This window comes from Megalops cyprinoides, chromosome 1, assembly GCF_013368585.1.
Source record: "Megalops cyprinoides isolate fMegCyp1 chromosome 1, fMegCyp1.pri, whole genome shotgun sequence".
NCBI classification, from domain to species: domain Eukaryota; kingdom Metazoa; phylum Chordata; class Actinopteri; order Elopiformes; family Megalopidae; genus Megalops; species Megalops cyprinoides.
In genome coordinates this window covers 5742863-5768814 of record NC_050583.1, presented here as the reverse complement: position 1 = coordinate 5768814, position 25952 = coordinate 5742863, and the positions used below count along the sequence as shown (strand labels likewise).

General features: G+C 46.7%; 2 protein-coding genes across 3 annotated transcripts in view; both read right to left on the bottom strand.

Moving 5' to 3' along the window:
• Nucleotides 1–342: 342 nt before the first annotated feature.
• On the bottom strand, nucleotides 343–6536 carry pin1 (peptidylprolyl cis/trans isomerase, NIMA-interacting 1). The gene is made up of 4 exons (XM_036533148.1): nucleotides 6416–6536; nucleotides 3454–3651; nucleotides 2626–2736; nucleotides 343–696 (listed from the first exon to the last, which is right to left on the bottom strand). Exons 1-4 carry the CDS (start codon nucleotides 6471–6473, stop codon nucleotides 587–589), a joined length of 477 nt encoding a protein of 158 aa, XP_036389041.1. The 5' UTR covers nucleotides 6474–6536; the 3' UTR covers nucleotides 343–586.
• Nucleotides 6537–8113: 1577 nt separating this feature from the next.
• Nucleotides 8114–25952, bottom strand: part of LOC118777053 (proto-oncogene vav-like) — a 42041-nt gene continuing 24202 nt past the window's right edge. Inside the window, exons 7-27 of one of the 2 annotated variants that reach the window (XM_036527773.1) lie at nucleotides 25153–25221; nucleotides 24279–24382; nucleotides 24092–24191; nucleotides 23898–23993; nucleotides 23506–23574; nucleotides 23200–23286; nucleotides 22805–22890; nucleotides 22334–22469; nucleotides 21752–21861; nucleotides 20945–21046; nucleotides 20093–20187; nucleotides 17047–17069; nucleotides 16467–16509; nucleotides 15149–15285; nucleotides 12306–12371; nucleotides 12100–12131; nucleotides 11187–11297; nucleotides 10581–10668; nucleotides 10180–10294; nucleotides 9642–9796; nucleotides 8114–9227 (exon numbers count right to left, since the gene is read on the bottom strand). In XM_036527773.1, coding sequence (XP_036383666.1) covers nucleotides 9174–9227; nucleotides 9642–9796; nucleotides 10180–10294; nucleotides 10581–10668; nucleotides 11187–11297; nucleotides 12100–12131; nucleotides 12306–12371; nucleotides 15149–15285; nucleotides 16467–16509; nucleotides 17047–17069; nucleotides 20093–20187; nucleotides 20945–21046; nucleotides 21752–21861; nucleotides 22334–22469; nucleotides 22805–22890; nucleotides 23200–23286; nucleotides 23506–23574; nucleotides 23898–23993; nucleotides 24092–24191; nucleotides 24279–24382; nucleotides 25153–25221 — 1878 coding nt within the window. In that variant the 3' untranslated portion in view covers nucleotides 8114–9173. The remainder of the gene's footprint in view (nucleotides 9228–9641; nucleotides 9797–10179; nucleotides 10295–10580; nucleotides 10669–11186; nucleotides 11298–12099; nucleotides 12132–12305; nucleotides 12372–15148; nucleotides 15286–16466; nucleotides 16510–17046; nucleotides 17070–20092; nucleotides 20188–20944; nucleotides 21047–21751; nucleotides 21862–22333; nucleotides 22470–22804; nucleotides 22891–23199; nucleotides 23287–23505; nucleotides 23575–23897; nucleotides 23994–24091; nucleotides 24192–24278; nucleotides 24383–25152; nucleotides 25222–25952) is intronic. The other variant, XM_036527782.1, reaches the window with a different exon arrangement.

Here is a 25952-nt window from a genome sequence, read left to right as displayed (position 1 = left end):
ACACTAAAGGAGGCGGGGCAGGCGAGGGTGGGGCTCAGAAGCAGAGTCTCAATCTGATTGGTGAGTGAGAGTTTATGGAGGGTGTGGCCAAAAAGCAGGGTAAGATTCAATAGTAGATGGTTTACAAGAGCTGTCCGAGTTTTACTTGGATTCCACTGGAAGAAGGGGTGCTGCTTGGAGTTGCGAGGTGACTTTTGGATAAGGGGGGTTTTGTTTTAGAGTATCGGTTTGGTCTCAGAGATGGGGGACTATTTTGAGGGTGTTGGCTTGGGGTGTCCAAGTGAGGGTGTCATGTGAGAGTGCTGGAGGGATATTTTGGGGGGTACTGATTAGAGTGTATTAATTTGAAGGAGCTGGAGTGATGTTTGAGGGGTCTTGGATTGGGGGGTGATGATATTGGTTTGGTGGGAGCTGAAGGATTATTTTGAGGGTGCTAAATTGAAGGTGTTGCTTTGGGGGAGCCTGAGGAATATTTCATGGGTGCTGATCTAAGGGTGTCGGCTTGGGGGAGCTGGATAAATATTTCAGGGGTGCTGACTTGCAGATGGGGGATATTTTGGGGGTCTTGGTTTGGGGTGCTGGCCGTTCACCCCGTGCGCAGGATGACGTGGACACCGGAGTCAGTGAACACCGGACCACTCATGTCGCCCACTTTGAGAGCAAACGAGGCGTCCTCGAAGGGCTTCTGCATCTGACCTGCAGGGACAGAGAGCAAACACTCAGAGACAGACAGAGCAAATGCTCAGAGACAGACAGACAGAGCAAACGCTCATAGACAGACAGACAGACAGAGCAAACGCTCAGAGACAGACAGACAGACAGAGCAAACGCTCAGAGACAGACAGACAGAGCAAACGTTCACAGACAGACAGACAGACAGAGCAAACGCTCAGAGACAGAGAGCGAACACTCAGAGACAGACAGAGCAAATGCTCAGAGACAGACAGACAGAGCAAACGCTCAGAGACAGAGAGCGAACACTCAGAGACAGACAGAGCAAATGCTCAGAGACAGACAGACAGAGCAAACGCTCAGAGACAGACAGACAGACAGAGCAAACGCTCAGAGACAGACAGACAGAGCAAACGTTCACAGACAGACAGACAGACAGAGCAAATGCTCAGAGGCAGACAGACAGAGCAAACGCTCAGAGACAGACAGACAGACAGAGCAAACGCTCAGAGACAGACAGACAGACAGAGCAAACGCTCATAGACAGACAGACAGACAGACAGAGCAAACGCTCATAGACAGACAGACAGAGCAAACGTTCAGAGACAGACAGACAGACAGAGCAAACGCTCAGAGAGAGACAGAAAGACATAGCAAACGCTCAGAGACAGACAGACAGACAGACAGACATACAAAGCAAATGCTCAGAGACAGACAGACAGTACTATGTATACAAATGAACACAGACAAACAAACACATACACTCACAGACAGACATACAGAGACACACTTAAGCTGGACACACACACACACCCGCCGGTCGCTCAAAAACTGTGGTGGCTGACTGTGGCTACACTATGGTGTGGTCTGTGGTCAGCCGTAATTGCTGGCTTTTGGTCTCCATTCCACAAGCAAAATTGGCATCAGCCATTTGTGAGAGCAATTACCCCCTGAGCCAATCAGAGCGCCAGGGGCATCCATACGAGAGAATGGAAACGAACAGAAAGGGAAAAAAGTGGGCTCCTCACCCAGGAGGAAACTTTTTAACTGCAGTTATGACCCCGATTTGAACAGACAAGAACAAGGACAAATTCATTACCTTGGTGGAGGATAGGACAGCATTTTACCACAGCACAGAGAAACTAAATTCTGTAGTAACAAACTCATGAAATCCAGTCTCCAGTGGAAGACTAGCGACTGTGTACCTAACTATCTGTTACATTAGCCAGCTAATTACGTTATTTACCTAAATAATAAATGGGCAACAGGTGGACACTGTGGTCTCTGCGTTTTTCTTTGATGAACCTCACATGGGTTTTTCTCAGGTAACATTAATGTTTCTGACAGACCAGGTAGCCAGCGTTGGCTGTTAACCAGCTCACCAGGTTAGAGGGGAGGTTAGATACGACAGTAGCTACTGCTGCCCTCCTGGTCTGGATAGTTTGTTCTTCACAAAACGAGCAAATAAGCCATCAGCTGTCTACGTGCTGATGATGGCATAACAGAAACATTTGTCTGCATTTTCACAAAGTGCTTTTCTACTTTAATCATGAACAACAGTAAAATAAAATGTATTTCTCTAGCCTCTGTGAAGGACTTTTCCCTCGTTTTTTTTTGTGGTTTGCAAGTTCCCTTTATTCGCTCCTAGTTCTCTCCCACGCACCTGAGTGGACTGGACGGAGACAAGGCGTAACAGCAACTTCTATAAATAAGACATCAGCCGCAGTCTGGGCTGTCTTTATCATAGCTGAACGGCCGACCCTGACCAACTACAGCATCAGAGCAGCCTGATCGACCAATCAGGTGTGTGTGCCCAGCTTTACAACCAGCAGGCTCTGGAGCTTGGATACAGGCCCTAAAAGAGGTTGAAATAAAGACCCTTTTTGGGCTGGGGGTTAAATAGAGGCCCATCTGGGGGGGTGGGGTGGGGAGGGTTTGGGGTGCAGGCCTTACCTCTCCCAAAGGAGCCCAAATCACCGCCATTTCTCGCAGAGCTACAGTCGCTGAACTGGGAGGCCAGGCTCTCGAACTCCTCCTCTCCAGACTTGATCCTCTCTATGTACTCTACAGAGCGAGAGCGAGCAAAAGAGAGGGGGTTGGGAGGGAGAGGGAGAGAGAGAGAGGTTTATCCTCCTCCATGTTTAAGCAGAGAGATTCTACTGAAAAGATGGTGATGCATAAAGATGATGCTGTACGGGAGTGGGTGCGGCTGGACGCGTCGAATTTAGAAATGGGGCGCGGTTGAGGAGACTGGTTTGTTTTGAGAGAGTTACCTCTTCAGACTGCATCTTGGTTCCACCTCAATTCACAGCCCCTAACACCCGCTATTTGCATTACTACACGTAGAATAAACATCAAGTATCGAAATGTGTTTTTGATTCTGCGATGTAGTGACTGTGATATATAGCAGTATACTTGGCTTTCCTTGTCTAGTCAGGTTGCACAAATTGTGGTAGGGCTTGAATGGTGTTAAGCTCACACGCATTGGTCTGGGAGTGCTGTTAGGCTGGTCTGACACTGTTAGGCTGGTCTGACACTGTTACTCATTCGATTTGAATGTTCTGTTCTTCTGTTCTTGTGTGCTTGGAGTCACTCTGGATAAGAGCATCTGTGAAATGAATGTGATGTAATGTAATGAGAGGTGCGGTGTGGACATGGGTGTGGCTGATGCAGTGAGTGGGGTATGGCTGTGATGAGGGGTGTGGCACAGGAGCGGGGCGTGGCTCGCGAGCGTGCGCGCCCTGACAGAGAGGCGCGGCCGCAGGGCTAGGCTAATCTCACGTTGTATCAGCTCCAGGGCCTCCTCCTTGGTCCGCGTGATGTTCTCCTCCCGCCACGACGACGGGCGGCGCGACTGGTTGTGCTTGACCAGCAGGTGGGAGCAGCGCACCTTCTCGGGCTCGCCCTTCCCGTCCCCTGCCCCGCTCGGCCGCTCCCATTGGCTGGCGTTGGTGATGTGGTTGAAGTAGTACACTCGACCTGGGGGGGGGGGGGGGGAGCGAGGTTACAGTTTAAAGCAGTATACCGGACTTAGGGACTAAGGGTATAGTGGGACACAGTAGTACACTGGACCTAGGGAAAGAACAGACAAATGGGGTTTATGGTAGTGCATTCAAACTAGGGAAGGAGGGATGGTAGATTTAGAGTAGTACACTGGGCCTAAGGAAGGAAGGAAGGTAGGGTTTAAAGCAGTGCACTTGACCAAAGAAAGGAAGGAGAACAGGGTGAAAAGTATTACTCTGTACCTCTGGAAGGAAAAAGAGTGGGGTTTACAGTAGTACACTGGACCTAGTGAAGGAAGGAGGGTGGGATAGAGCAGTAGGCTCAAACTAGAGAAGAAGGGAAGATTAAGGGGATTAAAGTAGCAAATTGGACCTAGGGAGGGAGGGATGGTAGAGTTTAAGGTAGTGCACTAGACCTAGTGAAGGAATAAGAGTGAGGTGTAAGGCAGTACATTTGACCTAGGGACGAAGGGGAGGGGGGGACAGAATAGTGTTCTGGAGCTAGAGAAGGAGGGAGAGTGGGTTAAAGTAGTACTTTCAGCCCAGGGAAGGAGGGAGGTTGGGGTTTGAAGCAGTATTAAAGTAGTACATTTAAACTACAGAAGGAGGGGGGGGGGCAGCACATTCCACCTAGGGGGGGGGGGGGTAAGTTAAAACAGTACACTTGACCTGATTTGTACAAACACCGGCCTTTATTTAGCCAATGGCCCAATTACAGAACAGATTTAGAGAAAAGGCCACATTTGGAATAATTTCACTCTGATATGCTAAGTGTGGGCAAACTGGGCCAGCTACCAGAATCAGGAGTCTCCCCAAGTAGGTGCGAACAAACCCCTAATAGGTACCGTAACACCCAAAGGCAGCATGTCTGTTTATGTGGACATTCTACATGCCTATTAAGGCAAATATATTTATCAGTTAACCCGCATCAAATTTGTTCATATTGTCTAGCCTCTTTGGAGATATGTTTAAATTAACAAACTGTCCAAACGTCATTAATAACCAAGCGATTTGGTCTAAGGTTCAAGAAAAGGTTCTTGCATCCATTCACTGAAGCCAGAGCATAGTGAGAACAGCGGGGAAGATCATTGGTGCCCCTCTCCCATCCCTGCTGGAGATCTTCAACCAGCGCTGCACCCGCAGAGCCTCCAGCATCATCATGGACCCCGAACGCCCCTCCCACAGCCTGTTTTCCCTCCTGCCATCGGGGAAGAGGTACAGAAGCATCCATACCAGGACCACCGGTCTTCTAAACAGCTTTATATCCCAGGCTGTGAAGATTATGAACACGCCTGCCCCCCCCTCACTGAACCATTAACCCCCCCCATAGGACCAGACAGACACTTCTCTCCACTAGTACAATCCTCACGCTGCACCTGGCACTTTTTGTACAGACAAAAAATATTTATTGACAGTACATGCTACTATTCCCCTCCAAATGTTTACAAAACTGAGTGTATTGTATATAGATATATGTTGTTTTAATTCTCTGTCTTAATTTATGTACACTGTTGGTATAGGAGAAACGGCATTTCATTCTTGATTGTACGCAAGTGCATGATAAAATGAGAATAAAGGAAATCTGAATCTGGAAAAAAAGGGGAGAGGTTTGTGGTACCCGTGGTGGTTCATTTTGCCATTGAAGTGAATTAGCCATAAAAATAGATCGAGCCGAATATTCAATTACGAATCCGAGTCATCCAATTTGGCTTAGCCACAAGCAAATTGCGCCGTCACCGTCACCGATCTGTGCACGCAAATCTATCGATTAATCTTGAACGAAAGCCACTATTAATTAATGTTAAGTAATTACGCTCAACCTTAATTTTACATAAAGTCATAAACGGGCTACAAAAATGCACCTACAGTTGCATTAAAACTTAGCAACCTAGACAACTAAAAGGAGAGAAATAAGTGCTTGCAGAGACGTTACGAATGCATCGCAGTGCAAAATGCAATGGTACTGACTAAAGGGCCTTGTATAAGTGACTTCAGGTTTCATTGAATATACACATATCGATAAGACTGATCGATTATGACTCCCCTGATTTTGACATGTAACGTTACATGTCCGGGACAGACAGCTGTGTTAGACAGTACGATAGCTAACAGCAGAATTTGCGAGACGCAGAGAAACTGCGTGAGGAAATGACTCGGGCCTAACGTTAGCAAGCTAATTGCTAACGATATGTAGTTACCCTTCTGAGAGACAGGCTGTTTAATAATCAATTTTTACTTTCTCGTGAACACATCTGCCTTTTTCTACATAGCTAAGTTACACGCGTTAACCCCAAGATCGAACCAACTGTCAAAACGCACAACTTGTGAACCTTTTTTGGGGGATGCCCCTATGATAATTTGCTAGACAGGCTACATAAGCCAACTCCATTCATTCTAGTTAGCTAACTATTTAGCTTGCTAGCATTAGGTGACTGGCTTGTTATCTTAACACGCTGACTAAGTTTAATTGGACTACCTAGCTAGCTAGCTATCTAACTCCATTCAACGCCACTGTGGTTCGGAATAGTCTTGTTCAGCACCAGCGGTATAATCTGATAGCTAATTTAGCTAACCAACACGTAGTCTGCGTAAATGCGCATTACAGCTAGCTAGCGCTAGCCGCAACCAGCGTTACTGGTGCGGCTAGCTTTCTCAACAAGCCGATACAGCGACGACATTAACCCATAGAAAGATTTCACCGGTAACGACAATCTGTCTTTTTTTTATCTGGCTGATCTGACCTGAACTGCGGCTCATCCGTTTTTCCCAGCCCGGTGGTAGCTTCTCGTCGTCTGCCATTTTTCCCTTGCTTTATGCGCGTCTGCCCTTCCTCTCGTTAGTCGCATTCAGTTACGGGGTGCAGTGCAGCGCTTTGTCCAGTAGGTTGTAGCAGCAGTCCGACAAAGAAACTTTACTCAGTCTTAAGCGCCAATTCGTTCCTTGCTTAACGACGTTTTGTGTTGTTTTTCCAATATTTATTCCCAAGAGCAGTTCTTCCGAGAAATCACGAAGAAATACCGTCAGAGGTTTGAAATCTGAATATTTATCTGTTGTCTAAAGCATAAACTATCAGAACTCTGGCGCATTAAAAACGGCGATTTTAAGGTACATTGCAGCGACTGAAAGCAAAAGTGGTCGCATCACATGCAGTATTGTACGCCGTTATTGCTACATACTGCTTGCCTCTGGCACAAACTCACTGCCTCACAGTAACCCCTAATACACGCATTTTCATGTGATTCATCTCCAGTTTGACAACCATGTGGACCATGCACTAAGGAGGTCTTCCACGTAATTCTTCACTGAACTGAGGACAGAACCGTTTGCCCCTCGCTTGCCTGTCAGCTTTCTGTGATTAATTCACTAAACTATGGGATGAGTCAGTATGACACGTTATAACGCTATAACACGTTAGACTACAGCTTTTAACTAAGAACGGTAAAATGCTATGTAAACGCTTTCTCTAGCCACATTTCCATATGTAGTAGAGTCATTAGACGGTTGCAGCCTTCTTTGTTACAGCCTGACGTGTCGACTGCCACCGTTTATTCTGCAGCAGCCGTGTTGTGCAGTGGTAAGGTGCAAGACTCGTAACCAAAAGGCTGCTGACTCTGTTCCCTGCAGGGGCACTGCTGCTGTTGTACCGTTTGGCGAGGCATTTAACTTGCAATTGCCTAGGTAAATTTTCTGATGTATGAAAGGATAAAATTGTAAAATTGCTCTGGTTAAGAGTGTCTGCTAACTTTACATTATTGTCATTTAATGTTCCCAGAATATTTAACAAGACATACAGAATTTACCATCTGACTCAGACCTCCGTTGTAAAAGTTTGCAGGCGTTCAGTGACAGCCTGTGGGAGAGCTTTTTGGTCCGTGATGAAGTGATTGCGCCTCTCGTTAAACTGTGGGTCATTCAGTGAAGTTTAGGTATGAACATTTGATCATCCATTGCAGGGGAGCTTAATTCAATACCAGCAACAGGCCTACCTTTGTTGCGCATGGCAGGTCCACAACTCTTTGTGCTTCAGCACCAACAAGTGGTTCTTCACAGCCTGTGTGTGTGTATGTTCATGTATGTGTGTGTTTATGTGTATGTGTGTGCGTGCACATATGTGCAAGCCTGTGTGTGTGTGTATGTGTACGATCTTGTGTTTATGTGTGTGTGCATGCGCATTTGTGTGTGTGTGTGTGTGTGTGTGTGTGTGTGTGTAACGAACATGAAAGAGGTTGGCACCTTCACAAGTGAGTGCCACCATTTACCAGCTGCCAGTCACCATGCATGCAGGGCTCAGAGAATCACAGATGCTCAGAGGTCAACTCCGAGGTTTGCCAGGGTTATCAGTCAGAGATCTGCTCCCCAAGGTTACATTCAACACTTTAATTAACACAGGAATCAGTGGCGGAACAAAAGGTTTGATTGACAGGTGTGCACACCCCAGGGGCACAGAAAGAGAGAGAGAGAGAGAGAGAGAGAGGCACATTGGGCCAGTTTCACAGACCCGTGAAACGTGGACCTGCTACAGCCCGACGCTGAGGTTAGCATGCAGCTGTAAACTGAAGAAGAGCCCACACTGCAGCAAAGAAAAGCGCATTTCTGCTCTCAAAAGGCTCCTCTCAAGCTGCTGAGACATTTTTCCCATGGTCCATTGCAGGCACAGTGTTGCCATCTCCATGGAGAAAGAATATTTCAGAGATGATATGTTGATGTGTGGAGCAGGTTACAAGAGTGTGCATACTCTAGATGTGGTAGAAATAGTAGAGATCCGGTGCTTGATCGTCAGAGAAGTAGAGAATGCAGTAGTGAGAGAGTATCTGTGCAGGACAGGGTGAGTGACAGTGGAGATGTACGTGAGGGATTGGTTGAGTGAGTGGAGATGTGTGAGGGGATTGGTTGAGTGAGTGGAGATGTGTGAGGGGATTGGTTGAGTGAGTGGAGATGTGTGAGGGGATTGGTTGAGTGAGTGGAGATGTGTTAGTGGATTGACTGAGTCACAGTAGAGATGTGTGAGCGGATTGGCTGAGTCACAGCAGTGATACATATGTTGGACGGGGGAAGTACAGTAGGGATGTCTGTGGTTTGTGCAGGAACAATGCATGACTAAAACATAAAAACTAAACAGAGATGCTGACTCAACACAAAAAAACACTCTCTCTAAAGGGCCAAAGTAAAAGAAAGTGGCACAGACAGGGGTTCAGCACAGAGAGCCGTGGGGCACAACAAGGAGGGGAGTGGAGCTGTGTTTTTTGGGCCGGACCATGACAGGAGGTCAAGGGAGCCACGCTAATGATATCTGATGGGGTGCCACCGGACATCTGAAAGTCACGCCCTCTGGGTCATGTTGAGTTCATAGGGCACAGAAGGGGGGGGTCAGGGCTGGCGTGCAGGCATGGGGCTGTGATGCTGGTATCCCTCTGTGCCAGGACAGGCGGGTGCACAAGCTTCTGGTCTCAGGCTGTCAGTCTGCAGTAGTCTTGGAGCGTCGGCGGCCCCGCGGCTACGTCAGCAGTAGTCGGAGTAATCCTCCTCCACATAGTTGGCTGGGAAGAGGCCCACCTGTGGAAGGAAAGGGAAAGGCGGGTCATGAGTGAGAGAGGTGGAGAGAACAGAAAGCGGTGGAGGAGGGGTGAGACAGATGGAGAGAACACAGAGGAGGAGGGGGTAAGAGAAATGAGAGAACAGAGGGAGGAGAAGGAGAAGTGACACAGATGGAGGGAAAGCAAGAGAAAGAAGTTGTGAGAGAAACGGAGGTAAAAGAGGAGATATGGAGGTGTGAGAAATGGAGAGAACATAAAGAAATGAAGGAGGAGTGAGAGGTGGAGAGAACACAGGAGAGAAAGAAGGATTAAGAGAAATAGAACAGGAAACAGAGGGAGGAGTGAGAGAGGTGGAAAGAACAGAGAAGATGGAGAGAGGAGTGTGGAGAGATGGAGAGTGAAAGACAGCGGGGTCTTTGGGGCGGTCCCTCACCCGGCCGTACACCTCCCCCTTCCACCAGCCGTTGTGGGACTTCTTGGAGATGATTTTCACTGTGTCTCCCTCGCGCAGTGACAGCTCGGTGCGGTCTCGGGCAGAGAAGTCATACCGTGCTCTGGCTGTGCCGAAGTATCGCACGCTGCCCCCTGCTGGAGACACGTGGGACTTACAATGGTGATTTGCATGCACAAGGTGAGGTTCATTCACCTGCTGACATAGTTATAAACCACATGCCAGTGTGTGTGTGTGTGTGTATGTGTGTGTGTGTGTGTGTGTGTGTGTATGCACTTGTGTATGTGTGTGTGTATGTGCATGCATGTGTTTGCAATCCTGTGTGTATGTGTGTGTGCATGCACATATGTGCAAGCCTGTGTGTGTGTTTATGTATGCGTGTGCATGTGTGCAAGCTTCTGTGTGTGCGTATGTGTGTGCGAGCCTGTGCGTGCATGCGTGTGTGTGTGTGTGTGTGTGTGAGCATGTGTGTGTGAGTGTGTGTGTGTGTGTGTGTATGCTCAGAGATGGTGTGACTCACCAGGAGCAGGCGGGGCCATACTCTGCTCGGGGTCTTTAAAAGGGTACTGCAGAGGTGTGTCCAGGTCCTTGAAGTACTCCTTCAGGGTGTTACGCTGATAGAATTCCACCAGGTCCTGGAAGAACCAATGACAGCTCACTCAGTCAATAAATCACACCACTGAGGGAACAAAACCATCATATTACACCACCAACAGTGCTGTAGGGATGGAACTAACTGTACTATATTACCCATAGTGCTGCAGACTCATAGCCTCATGCACTGTTTTGCTGTCCATAACCTTATAGGTGGTGCTGACAACTTCACCTGAATCTGAGGTTTTCAGCGGGATACCCCTCAGTAATGAGCTCTCTGGTGCGTAATATGATGGCGAGCTCTCTGTTCCAGTGTCTGTTACTTACAATTAACCCTTTGAAGGCCTTCTTCTCGTTGATGCGGAAAAGGCCCTCTGAAGACGTTATCTTGATGTGTTTAATCTCCACCTTGAATCTGGAAGAGAGGGAGGAAACCTGTGAGATGCATTTATCGTGTGTGTGTGCTTGTGTGTGTTATCTGTGTATCTGTGGCTATTTTTCGAAAGTGTGTGTGTGTGTGTGTGTGTGTGTGTGTGTATGCATGTGTGTCCGTGTGTGCACACGTGTGTGTGCATGTGTGCACACGCGTGTGTGCATGTGTGCATGTTTCTGTGAATTCTCCATCTGTGGTCATATTTCTGCAAGGACATTGGTGTGCTCATGCATGCTTGTGTGCGTGTGTCTCTGAGTTATCTGTGTGTCTGTGTCTGTTTTTTTTCTGCGTCTGCATGCACGCGTGCGTGAGTTGTCCTTTTGTGGTCGCGTCTCTGAGTTTGTGCATGCGTGTGGGAACGTGTACGTGCGCGCATGCTGTGGGACACTGGTATGCTGCACTGCGTGCGCGCCTCGGGGCTGGCCGACCCTGCTGCAGGTTATTTCCGCGGGCCGTACGCGCCCGGGTGGAGCGTCCGGCCCCGCCTCTCTCGCACTCACTTTATGCTGATGGCGAACTCCCCGCCGTCCTTCTGCCGCACCAGGTATGTCCCATCCGACCGTGACTGCAGGAGGTTCTTTGCAGCCGCCCGGTCCAGGTTCCCAGCAAACCTGCAGGAAGAACCACGTGTGGAACCACGAGTCAGTTCCGCTCCATATCAGGAGCACAAACAGAGTCTGGGAGTGAGTGCCTCTCGTCGTTAAGACCGTAGAAAGACATGGGAGTCAGAGCTGCTCCTCATTAAGAGCATAGATAGGTCTGGGAGTCAGTGCCATTCCAAATTAAGAGCTCAGATAGATCTGGGAGTCAGTGCCACTCCACATTAGGAGCACAAATACAGTCTGGGAGTGAGTGCTGCTCATTGTTAAGAGCACAGATAGATCTTGGAGTCAGTGCTGCTACTCATTAAGAATGCAGATAGATCTGGGACTCAGTTCTGATCCTCATTAAGAGCTCAGATAGACCTGGGAGTCAGTGTTACTAATTATTAAAAATGCAGATAGATCTGGGAGTCAGTGTTGCTCCACATTAAGAGCTCAGATAGACCTGGGAGTCAGTGTTACTGATTATTAAAAATGCATATAGATCTGGGAGTCAGTGTTGCTCCACATTAAGAGCTCAGATAGATCTGGGAGTCAGTGCTTTACAGCATGACAACACTGTTGGTGGAGTGATGAGTCAGTGCCTCTCAACCCACAGGTGGGATTCTGAATGAGAGATTTGCATGGCACTGTGCAACATCACATATGCTCATACACAGCTGGTACACTAATGTAGTGTGTTACCCCACCTAACAACATACACACACACCAGAATATCCGAATAGCATTATGAAGAATTACAGAAGTATCACATATGATCATACAGAATTTACAAGGAGGCGTAATGACCAAACAGAGCAGTTGTACACACCAGGGGTATAATGTCAGGTCAGGCGTGGGTCTCTGTGGACAGAGAGATGGAGAGAGAATCATGTGACACAGTAGGGGGAGAGGGTGGGGGGAAACAGGTAAACACAGCAGATTCATTACTCTGAGGCCATGTTACAGCTCACAGAGCTGGAGTATAAACAGTGAGAGGGCACCCCTCATGACCCCTAATGACCTCCCAGTACTCACGGAGACGAAGGGTCGGACTTTTGTGCAGGGGAACCAGCCCGTCTCTCCTGCTGTTATGTTTCGGCCCTGGAAAAAAAGGAACAATCTGTGACCCCCCCCCTCAACTTTGAACTTTGACCTCTCAACATCAGAGGTCTGTGAAACAGTAGCACAGGATATGGTACAACATGGCATTAATGACCTATTCTAAACAACATATAATTTTACAAAATGATTTATTTTACAATAGTTAGAAAATAGTTAGAAAAATCTAAATCAGCATTTGATCTGTCTGTTTGGGTATGTTCCTTTGATGACAAACTCCATTTAAATGTGCCGCTTAATCACAACGTGATTAAAGATCAACCAGTCATCCCAGACTTAATTCTTACCAGCGTGGCATACAAGATGAAAGATTAGCAGCACTGCATTTTTGTTTTATTTCGTTAAGTTTTGCCTATAGCCACAAACTACAAGACTGTGATGGGGGAAAGCGCAGGTGTACAAAAAGTATTGTCACATTTTAGATGACGATTCCATTCCACTGAAAAATGAGAGATGTTGGATGATCATTCCGAATCAGAGGCTCCTGTAGCTTCATAACAGTCATGCAAAGCTCTGCTAAAGGCACTCCTAATTATTTGCAAACCACAGACCCTCAACTGTCAAATAGACTGTCAATCAGCAAGCCTGCTGTTGTATTTTAATTCTGTGATGTAGTCAGCAGGGGGCAGCCTTTCCTGAAGTAAGTTCTGTAACAGTCAGTAAAGTTAAAGCGTGTGCGCATGTGTGCAGAAGGCAATGAGAGAGGTCCGTTAACAGCGTTCAAGTTTTTCTCAGGCTGAGGTGGTGGGTGGTGGGTGGTGGGTGGTGGTGGTGGAGGTGTTAAATACTGTGTGCCACTGATGTTTTATTCTGTTATCTGTCATTTGCATGGAGGTTTAAGCAAATGCAAGCACATTACTCAAATTCAAATACACTTGTCCAGCTCAAGCTGAACAAACGCATTTGAGTTTGAGCAAGAGAGGAAGAAAGAGGGAGAATGTGGTAGCTCTGTCTGCTGTCAGTTAGGGAAGTTCAAGTTCCTCAGACGCTTGCTACTGTTGTCACTTCCTGTTGAGGCCCCGCCTTCCTCAGTCTGTGGGGCACAGGAAACGGCCTCTCTTTGGCACTGTACTAGCTCAGCTGACATTTTCATATCTAACAGGCAACGTGAGTATGTTAGTTTCCCCTAAGCTCACACATTGTCTCCTATATACTTCTGCCTGAGGATTCCCAACTTACGCAGTTTCAGTTAAACAGAACTCGCACCCTCCTTCACACCACAAAAGAAAAAAAAAAAAAAACAACAACCAAAAGTACGGCTTTTCTGTTTCATATCCCAGTGATTTCCCAGCTTGGTCTGAATGAACCAAATGTAGGACACAGATCGCAGAAGGAGCCGCAATGAGGCACCGGATGTGATACTGAGGTTAGAGCTGCTGACCAGGGCTGTGACCTAACGAGGCAGACTCAGCTAAATGGCTTGGTTCATGCTTACTCTTTGTAACATTTATAACATTAATACATTACTGTCATTTTTTTGTAGATGCTCCTATCCAAAGTGACTTACATAGGTTACAGTTTTTACATGTTATCCATTTAGACAGCTGGATGTTTACTGAGGCAATTCTGAGTTAAGTACCTTGCCCAAGGGTACAACAGCAGTGCCCCAGCAGGGAATCAAACCGGCAACCTTTTGGTTACGAGCCCTGCTCCTTACCACTATGCTACATTGCCCCCTGTTAAAGTTTTTTTTTAATATATTTTTACAATGCTTTATCCTTGTACGCTTTACAATGTTTGCAATCCTTTATCCTTGTGCCTAAACCAGAACCACCACACCAATCCCTGTGCTGCAAGACAGAAGAGGGGGAGACAGACAAAGCACAGCGCAGGAGGAGGACCAGAGGCCAGCCCTCTCTCGCAAGTTCCACACGCTTATCAGCCGCTGTTCACATGAGTGCGGGTATGCTTCGAGCTCACGTTCAAGACCAGCTTTTGCTGCAGAACAGGTCGTAGCAGGCACACTTAGCTTCCCTTTGAGAGCTGTTTCACACATAACAGCTAGGGAGTACTTTTTCGTGCCAATGCACAGACGCTTTACTATTACTATTTATTTATGTTCCATACTACTGCATGTTCTGTACATCATACATTTTGTATTTATTCTTGTTGCCTTTAATTCTTGTTACACGTTGTCACAGCGCTGACACCGGGGAGCAACTGTAATTTCGTTGTCCTGAACAGTGACAATAAAGCTCTTTTGTGTGTTATGTCCTAAGTGTGTGTTGCTTAAATGTGGAGATCGTGCCTCCATCTTACTCTGCCTGCACAGTAGAAATGTCTAAGTCTCTGTCTCGTGTGATAGTGTCAGTAAATTTTACTGAAAGGTTTGTTCAGCACGTTATGAGAAGCACTGAAAGTAAAAAATGTCTAGCTACTGACGTTCACATACAATGATATCACACATTCATGCTCATAGCAAGTGGTTTGTTGGATTTGTTATAGAAAAAATTGAATGGAAGCAGTGTAAACATTTGATATCTGAAATGTAGTAGTTTTATGGAATACTCACACAGGACTGTGACACTTTAGTAGAAGCTGTCACCCAGAGTGAGTCTCATCACTTACGTGTTTTTAAAATGTTTATGTTTATACGGCTGGATATTTACTGTGGCGAATCGAGCCCAAGAGAACATCTGCAGCAGACCTGAGACTTGGACTGACAGCTTTGGGGTTGCGAGTGCTGCTCCCATTCACAGCCCTGAATGTGCACGTATGGAGCAAACGATTGGCCTCTGCAAGCCCCTCCCCCAACCCACCTCCCACCACTGCAGGTCCACCTCCGCACGCATCAGCTCGATGACATCACCCATGGAGAGGTGCAGCGGTTGGCCGAATGCGACAGGGGGCGGGGGCAACCCATAATACTCCTGAGAGACCTCCATCTTTGGCAAGACTAGGGACATGAGACAAATGTATGCATTTTTTCAATGTTCAAGACTGAGGGAATGACACAGATAGAGGCATTATCAAACACTCAAGACCAGGTACATGAGGCAGACGCAGGCATTATCAAACGCTCAAGACCAGGTACATGAGGCAGATGCAGGCATTATTAAATGGTCAAGGCTGGGGGGGGGGGGGGGGGGTGAAACAGATACAGGTATTATAAAACGCTCAAGACCAGGTACATGAGGCAGACACAGGCATTATCAAACACTCAAGACTAGGGACATGAGGCAGATACAGGCATTATTAAATGGTCAAGGCTGGGGGGGGGTGAAACAGATACAGGTATTATTAAACGCTCAAGAGGAGGAACATGAGACAGATTCAGAAATTATTAATGCTCAAGACTAGGGCTAAGAGGCAGATTAAACACTCAAGGCTGAGGGGAAGAGAGGGACACAGGTATTACCAAATACTCCAGGCCATAGACACATGCATCATTAAATGCTCAGGGTTGGGAGATTAGACTGATACAGACATAATTACATGCCCAAGGATGTGTAATGACACACAGGCATTATTAAACGCTCTAAGCTGCGGAAATGAGACAGATATTAAACACCCAGATGGGACCTCAGACCCCAGGAGTCTTTCTACTGTCTATTCATGTAGCTTCAACCTACACTGCTTCAGAAGCCTGCGTGTCTTGTCCACCAGACACTAAAATTCCTGTTTGTAAAACCACATTAAAACCGTCAGAAAGTATGACCCCTTTACAGAATGCAAATCCCCACCCACACTGCCGCCACACCAGGGGAGTCCTGAGGACCGCAGTGTGATGAGGGACTTTCTCACATACACAAAGGAAAGCTAAAACATCACACAGGGTATGAATTCCTCTCCTTACGATGGATAACTAAAATATTTAACATGACCGTATTCATCTTTTTACAGGTCAAATGAAATGTTTAAAATGGTCCAAACATCCTTACAAAGGTAACCTAAAATATCAAAAAAGCGAAGTATCAACAAGAAGGATATCCTAATCAAGGTAAACTAAACATTATACACGACATGAAATACAACTTAAATATCAAACACAACATATACTGCATTTTCATATGTATACCAGACACAACGCAAAATACATTTTTGTACATAAGTGTCCACATAAAAGCATATCATTACCCGTATCAGGTGGTCTGTTGTTGGCAGACCTCTGGTTCTTGTTCTGAAAGACAGAAATCACTGAAATCATGATTCTGAAACATGAATGTGGTTACCCCTGTCTCCAGAAATGTTAAATTACTTTACTTAGGAGACACACTTATCCAGATTAACTTACATAGCTCATATTTTTACAAGCTAAGCATTTATACAGTTGGATATGCACCAAAGCAATTACATTACATTTGTCGTTTAGCAGATGCTCTTCTCTGGAGATACTTACATAAGTTAGAATTCTATCCATTTAGACAGCTGGATATTTACTGAGGCAATTCTAGGTTAAGTACCTTGCCCAAGGGTACAGCAGCAGTGTCCAAGCAGGGAAATCAAACCAGCAACCTTTTGGTAACAAATCCTGCTTCTTACCACTATGCCACACTGCTGCCTGTTGGTAAATTCAGGTCATGTATCTTACCCAAGAATATAACAGCAATTTCCCACCTGGGACTTGGACCTACAAGCCCTGCTCCTCCTTACAACCTTACTCCTACCACTACACCGAATTGGGGGGGGGGGGGGGGGGAGGACAGGAGAGATCTACCTTTTTCATTGTGCTGGAGTTCTCTGAAAGAGAAACAAACACAGTGGTGAGCTCCTATCACACAACAGGGACTACAATGTTAGATCATCACTAGTGTCAGTCCAATCAGCCATCACCATGAATGCCGCAGAGTCAGGTTGATACATACATACAGGAAAAAAGCTGATACACAAGACTTTTAGACCGCTAGGAAAACTGTTATATCAAATTTTGGGCTATCTTCCAAAATTTGTGTTCCCAGGTTTTGTTTTAAAGTCTGTTAACGTGTGGCCAACTGCACAGAGCACAGGATGAAGATGAGGAAGATGAGGGTGAGGTGGTCATGAAGAGGCCTCACTCTGTGAAGTATCAGATGCATGAATATTAATGTGGTGAGGATTTCAGAAGCTTTAGGTTTTGCTTGTGTGGAAATTTATGCTTTATGTATTTACTACTGCCCTAAGTAAAAGGCATAGTCCCTGCTTCATCTGTTTCATATCAGTTCCCACATGTGAGCTGTAGGTGACGCTACATGTTGGAAGGCATAGGATGTAGACACTGCGTGATGCTAACACTGCGTAATGCTAACACTGCGTGATGCTAACACTGTGTGATGCTAACACTGCGTAAAGTTCACACTGCGTGATGGAAAGTGTGTTAAGTACACACTGCATGATAGAAAGTGTGTGATGTGGACTCTGAATGATGTTGACACTGTGATGTAAACTCTGAATGATGTTGACACTGTGATGTGGACTCTGAGTGATGCTGACACTGTGATGTGGACTCTGAATGAGGTAGATTCTGAATGATGCTGACACTGTGATGTAAACTCTGAATGAGGTAGATTCTGAATGATGCTGACACTGTGATGTAAACTCTGAATGATGCTGACACTGTGATGTAAACTCTGAATGAGGTAGATTCTGAATGATGCTGACACTGTGATGTAAACTCTGAATGAGGTAGATTCTGAATGATGCTGACACTGTGATGTAAACTCTGAATGAGGTAGATTCTGAATGATGCTGACACTGTGATGTAAACTCTGAATGAGGTAGATTCTGAATGATGCTGACACTGTGATGTAAACTCTGAATGGGGTAGATTCTGAATGATGCTGACACTGTGATGTAAACTCTGAATGAGGTAGATTCTGAATGATGCTGACACTGTGATGTAAACTCTGAATGAGGTAGATTCTGAATGATGCTGACACTGTGATGTAAACTCTGAATTAGGTAGATTCTGAATGATGCTGACACTGTGATGTAAACTCTGAATGGGGTAGATTCTGAATGATGCTGACACTGTGATGTAAACTCTGAGTGAGGTAGATTCTGAATGATGCTGACACTGTGATGTAAACCCTGAATGAGGTAGATTCTGAATGATGCTGACACTGTGATGTAAACTCTGAATGGGGTAGATTCTGAATGATGTTGACACTGTGATGTAAACTCTGAATGATGCTGACACTGTGATGTAAACTCTGAATGAGGTAGATTCTGAATGATGTTGACACTGTGATGTAAACTCTGAATGATGCTGACACTGTGATGTAAACTCTGAATGAGGTAGATTCTGAATGATGCTGACACTGTGATGTAAACTCTGAATGAGGTAGATTCTGAATGATGCTGACACTGTGATGTAAACTCTGAATGAGGTAGATTCTGAATGATGCTGACACTGTGATGTGGACTCTGAATGATGTTGACACTGTGATGTAAACTCTGAATGATGTTGACACTGTGATGTGGACTCTGAGTGATGCTGACACTGTGATGTGGACTCTGAATGAGGTAGATTCTGAATGATGCTGACACTGTGATGTAAACTCTGAATGAGGTAGATTCTGAATGATGTTGACACTGTGATGTAAACTCTGAATGAGGTAGATTCTGAATGATGTTGACACTGTGATGTAAACTCTGAATGAGGTAGATTCTGAATGATGCTGACACTGTGATGTAAACTCTGAATGAGGTAGATTCTGAATGATGCTGACACTGTGATGTAAACTCTGAATGAGGTAGATTCTGAATGATGTTGACACTGTGATGTAAACTCTGAATGAGGTAGATTCTGAATGATGCCGACACTGTGATGTAAACTCTGAATGAGGTAGATTCTGAATGATGCCGACACTGTGATGTAAACTCTGAATGAGGTAGATTCTGAATGATGCCGACACTGTGATGTAAACTCTGAATGAGGTAGATTCTGAATGATGCCGACACTGTGATGTAAACTCTGAATGAGGTAGATTCTGAATGATGCTGACACTGTGATGTAAACTCTGAATGAGGTAGATTCTGAATGATGCCGACACTGTGATGTAAACTCTGAATGGGGTAGATTCTGAATGATGCTGACACTGTGATGTAAACTCTGAATGAGGTAGATTCTGAATGATGCTGACACTGTGATGTAAACTCTGAATGAGGTAGATTCTGAATGATGCTGACACTGTGATGTAAACTCTGAATTAGGTAGATTCTGAATGATGCTGACACTGTGATGTAAACTCTGAATGGGGTAGATTCTGAATGATGCTGACACTGTGATGTAAACTCTGAGTGAGGTAGATTCTGAATGATGCTGACACTGTGATGTAAACCCTGAATGAGGTAGATTCTGAATGATGCTGACACTGTGATGTAAACTCTGAATGAGGTAGATTCTGAATGATGTTGACACTGTGATGTAAACTCTGAATGATGCTGACACTGTGATGTAAACTCTGAATGATGCTGACACTGTGATGTAAACTCTGAATGAGGTAGATTCTGAATGATGCTGACACTGTGATGTAAACTCTGAATTAGGTAGATTCTGAATGATGCTGACACTGTGATGTAAACTCTGAATGAGGTAGATTCTGAATGATGCTGACACCGTCATGTAGAGTCTGAATGATGCTGACATGGTGTGACGGAAGGTGTATGATGTAGACACTGAATACTGTTGACACTGCGTGAAACAGACACTGAATGATGTTGACACTGTGTGATACAGACACTGCGTGATGTTGAATCTGTGTGACAGGTGAGTGGCGGCGTACCTAAGTTTCTCCCGCAGGCCGGCACGCGCCCCAGGCACTCCTTATGAGCCGGTACCTTACATCGAGTGCAAAGGTAGCCCTGGAAGAAGATGCCTCTGGGAGGGAGAGGGACAGAGAGGCAGAGAGGGGTCCCGTTAGAAGAAGGGCTAACCGCCTCTCTCACTGCACAGCACAAAGTCACGGGGTGACCACCAGCACCTGACCTCACACCCAGAGCAACAAGACCGCTCCAGGGTCATGCCGTGAACGTTTAACCCTCAGCAGTCTCTGCTCTTACATTTAAAGCAAGGTGATTGGCTATTTTCCTGGCCATCACACGAGCCTCTGAGCATGGCCGGGGAAAAGCAGAAAAGGGCAAAATTCAGCCAATGTGATTGGACCATGGCTCAGAAGGGTAGTCCTATCATGGGTAAGCAATGCCTTGAAGCTGACCTACTAATTCCGCAACCCCTTCCAGACTGGTTAGTATCATTTTCAAGGTATCTGTCCACTAGGGAGGGTATAGTAAAACATCGAAACTAAAGTAACTAACGTGAATTGAATTAAAATGAGAGGGACACAGAAAGACAGAGAAAAGGGGAGGGACAGAGATAGAGGGAGGGGGACAGACATGCAGAGAGAAAGAGAATGGGAAAGAGCGACAGAGAATGAGCGGGAAACAGAGAGAGAGACACACACTGTACAGTGTACAAAGGAGACAGAGAGTGGGATGAGAGGTAGAGCAATTAGTAATGGTGCGTCAACGCTTTCATTGTGAAAGTGCACCAGTCGGCGGCGTGCGCGATGTCGGCGCCCCCGGGGCAGGACGGTGGCAGGGAGATAAGATTGCGCGGGTCGCCGCATTGCGCTCACCGGAGAAGCATGCTGCAGGCTCTGCAGGAAGTGGTCTCCTCAAAGCAGTGCATCTGGAAGTCGTGGCTGTTGGCCGTGTGGTTGTCGGGGAACATGTTCGACCTGGGGACACAGGGAAGCGACTCCTGAGCTGCAAAAACTCTCACCTGAGCAGCAGCGCCAACGCCTCAGAGGACACGCCAGCGACACGAGGCGCTGCCGGACCCGAATAAAACCGCCGGGGTCATTTCTGTAAGGCCAGACGACAGGATACGAGGAAATACGCTGGCTCACGGACAGCCCCCTGCCTCCTATTGCTACAGCAACAGTCTTACTTATGTTCATTAGCGGTGTTATATTTGCATGGCCTCTACGTCCTCTTTTCAGCAGGTAGCTAATGCTAACCACAGAAAAATAAGCACGTCCGTATTGGTTTAGTTTGTTGTTTGTTTGAGGTTGTTTTTTCTTGTTAATGTTTGAAACATCTATGTCACTATTAATAAACCTGTGCCTCGGTTTCCAGAGAAGACGTAGCTGCTCAAAAAGGTAGCCGTGCCGATGAACGGACTGAGAGGGCACTGTGCAACTCTTTCAAGAAAAGAGGTCTTAATTTTTAATTTGCATTTGAAATATGAAATGAGATACATATCAATAAAATGGGTCTAACTGAAAGAGAGTGCAGACCGAAGAGCATTCATTGAAATGGAGGACAGGGTTCATGTGAAAAGGGTTTATTGTGGGAGAGCATTCAGTGAAACGGGGGAGACAGGGCTTGTGTGAGAAGGGTTGTGGTGTGGGAACAGGACTGGGGTGGACAGGTTTGCTCACAGCGCCATCTGAAACTGCTCCAGCCATTTTCTCTTCAGCTCCTTGGTTTTGAAGTAGAGATCGTAACTGCTCTGGGAGTACGAGTCTATCAGGTAGAACACATTGGACCACTGCAGAGAAGAGAGATGTGACACGTCACAAACTTGCACTTTTACACACCCCAGCTTTGCCTCTACATTACATTGCATTCACTCAGCAGATGCTCTTATCCAGAGCGACTCCCAGCACAAGAGAACAGACATGTAGCCGTTCAAGTCGAATGAGGAACAGCGTCAGAAAACACTAACAACACTCCCAGACTAGTGGGTGTGAGCGTGACACCGTTGAAGCATCACCACCAGTTAACATGTGCTAATGCGAAACTCAACAGCCTAGAAAGCAATGAGGAGACTTTAATTTAACAATTAATTAAACTAATTAAATTAAATTAATTTAACACAGAGAAAGCAGGAAGAGCGAGAGAGAAGGGAAGAGGAAGGAGAGAGGGAGAGAGGAGAGACTGAAGGATAAAGAGAGGAGAGGGAGAGAAAAAGAGAACAGAGCGCAACAGACAGAGCATTTGAGCAGGGTGAGGAGACCGACCTTCTTGTTGTCCCTGTCTCCTGACGGCTCGTCGAGGACCTGATATTGCTGCAGGTCAATCAGCTGCTTCAGCTCCAGACTGTCTCCGCTCTTCCTCTTGCACACCAGAACAGCCTTGTCGAACAGGAAGGCATACCTGAGGGGACACACCTGAATCAGAGCCAGCGTCGCACCCTACAGACCCACGATCACAAAAACACACTGAATCAGAGCAAGGACCCCCTACTCCCATCATGCCTGGGTCACAGCTAGAGGTACACCCCAAAGGGTCGCAATCATAAAAACAGCTAAAGCAGGCTGGAGGTAGCTACAGCCATACACCCTACACATCCGGAGTCAGAGCTACATTAACATACCCTACACCACCAAAATCAGAGCTACAGTGATCCTCAGTGTCGCCCAAAGCCCATGCCTTACTCCCCCCCCCCCCAGCCTGGTCCGTTGTCTGACCCTCTGACCTGCGCCCCATACCTGTCCTGTTTGGACTTCTTCTCCGAGCTGCAAATCTTCAGCTCTCCGTCAATCTTGGGGCGACCGTAGAGTGCGAGAGACTGCGTCTGAGGAAGAGGAGGGTGTTAGAGACTGGCACTGGGGAAGAGGATGGTGTTATAGAGTAACACTCAAGAAGAAGACAATGTTAGAGACACGCTGAGGAAGAGGAGGGTGTGAGAAGGGGTGACTTTGAGTGAGGTAGACAATGCCATTAGAGACTTTGCATGAGGAAGGGGACAATGTTATAGAGTAACACTGATAAACAAATGGAATGAGTTGATATAGACATGTATAGACTGTCCCTGCAGACAGCCTTTAGTCTCAGAGTTCTCTGTTGGGTGGAATCCATACAGTGTGCCTGGGAGGGATCTCACCATGTTCTCAATGGAGAGCTGGAAGGTGGTGATCTGGCGTATGATCTCATTGTCTCTCTTCACTTCATTCACGCACTGAGCCAAATCCTGAGACAGAGAGAGAGAGAGAGAGAGAGAGAGAGAGAGACCATCACTTCACTTAAACTTCACCACCTCACCTTTGATCATGTCACAATTCACCCCTTCACCACCCATCACCTTACAGGTCATGTCCTGAAGCGAAATCCTGAATCACTGAACGGCAGAGAAACCCGTGCTGGGGCAACAGGGCCAGGCAGCACGGGGGCGAGTGACGGAGAGACTCACCCGCATAGCGTCCAGCGCAGTGCGTAGGTTTTCCTTCTCCGTCGGGTTGGTGGTGTGTTTCACCAGCTCCTGAGGACACAGACGAGAGAGGAAACATAATTAATTACACTTGTACAAACACTAAAATGCACACGCAACACGCACACACACACACACACAGAAGCATGCACGCATCCATTATAAGAGCAGGTACATCAAACAGGTGCTAATCTACCTGTAAGAGCAGGTGCATGCAATAGGTAATGATCTACCTGTAGTAGGAGGTACAAGTGCTGATCTACCTGTATGGGCAGGTAAATTGAACAGGTGCTAATCTATCTGTAGTATCAGGTGTATTAAACAGGTGCTGATCTCCCTGTAGTAGCAGGTACATTGGACAGGTGCTGATTTACCTGTAGCAACAGGTGATATTTCAGGACTCTCTGCATGGGTACCATGAGGAGATCTCGAAGTGAAAACCTTCCGCTGTTGGCTCGTTTCGAGCATTCCTGAAGCACAGGAAAGAGAGATAGCAGAACATTGGAAAGGAGGGACATTTTTCAGCTTTGGTATTATATTCAGGGAGGTAGGGGGCGCTCTAACGCACCTCCAGCTTCATGCGCACGTCCTCCTTGGCGCTGGCCACCTTGTCCAGGTGCTTGGTGGCTGCCTCCACCTGGCTGCAGTACCGGCCGTACGGCAGTAACCTGCGGAGAGGGAGAGTGAGTGAGTCGGAGGTCAGAGAGTCACACGGGCCTGGGGAAAGATGGCTGCCGTGCAGGCTGGAGCTCTACCTCTCCTTGTACTTGATGAACACCTGGAACAGGTTCTCCGCCCCGTACATCAGGATGGAGCTGCGGATCTCCTCCAGCAGACTGCGGTGCGTCACTGCCAGCTCCTGCGTACCAGAGCACAGTGTGTTAATGCCACACACACACACACACACACACACACACTGCCTTACACAGGCAATTACACACACACACACACACACACACACATACACACTGCCTTACACAGGCAATTACACACACACACACACACACACACACTGCCTTACACAGGCAATTACACACACACACACACACACACACACTGCCTTACACAGGCAATTACACACACACACACACGCACACTGCCTTACACAGGCAATTACACACACACACACACACACACACACACGCTGCCTTACACAGGCAATTACACACTCACACACACACACACACACTGCCTTACACAGGCAATTACACACACACACACACACACATACACACTGCCTTACACAGGCAATTACACACACACATACACACACACACACACACACACACACCGTGCTACACAGGCAATTACACACACACACACACCGTGCTACACAGGCAATTACACACACACACACACACACACACACACTGCCTTACACAAGTATTTACACACACACACACACCGTGCTACACAGGCAATTACACACACATATACACACACACACACATACACTGTGTTATAAAGACATTTACACACACACACACACATACACTGCCTTACACAAGTATTTACGCACATACATACATACATACACACACACACACACACACACACACACTGCCTTTCACAAGTATTTACACACATACATACATACATACACACACACACACACACACACACACACACCTCGATGTTGATGAAGATGTTCTCGATGTCCTGTGGCTGCAAAAATCTCTGCAGAGGCTTCATAAAGTGCTGCAGGAGAGTGGAACAGGCATGGGTCACACATAGGCTGCTGAATTCACATTCCGGCCTGTGCATCTGTGTATGAGTGTGTGTGTGTGTGTGTGTGTGTGTGTGTGTGTGTGTGTGTGTAAATGTCTTTGTAACACAGTGTGTGTGTGTGTGTGTTTGTGTGTGTGTGTGTGTGTGTGTGCGCGTGTGTGTCTGTGTGTTTGTGTGTTTGTGTGTGCATGTGTGCGCGTGTGTGTCTGTGTGTGTCTGTGTGTGTGTGTGTGTGTGTGTGTGTGTGTGTGTGTGTGTTTGTGTGTGTGCGTGTAAGTATCTGTGTGCACGTGTGTGTGTGTGTGCATGTGTGTGTGTGTGTGTGCGTGTGTCTGTGTGTGTGTTTGTGTTTGTGGGAGTGCCTGTGTGCCTGTGTGGGTGTGTGTGCCTGTGTTTGTATGTGTGAGTGCTTGTGAGCGCATGCAGTTTGTGTGTGCATACAGTGAACATGAAAGAGGTCAGCATGTCTGCAGGTGAGATCAGAACCCCAGTCTTCACCCCACACGTAACTCTAAAAAGCAACACTTCACAAGTTCCACCAAAGGCAATTTTCCTACAGCTCAACAGGCACCAGCTCCAAGTCACCAGGGAATGACAGCACTGCTGAAAGCGCTCTGTTCACAAGCTGCGGCTTCCAGCTCTGCTTCATATGCGTGTGTGAGAGGGTGAGCATGAGTGTGTGTGTGTGTCTAGGTTTGTGT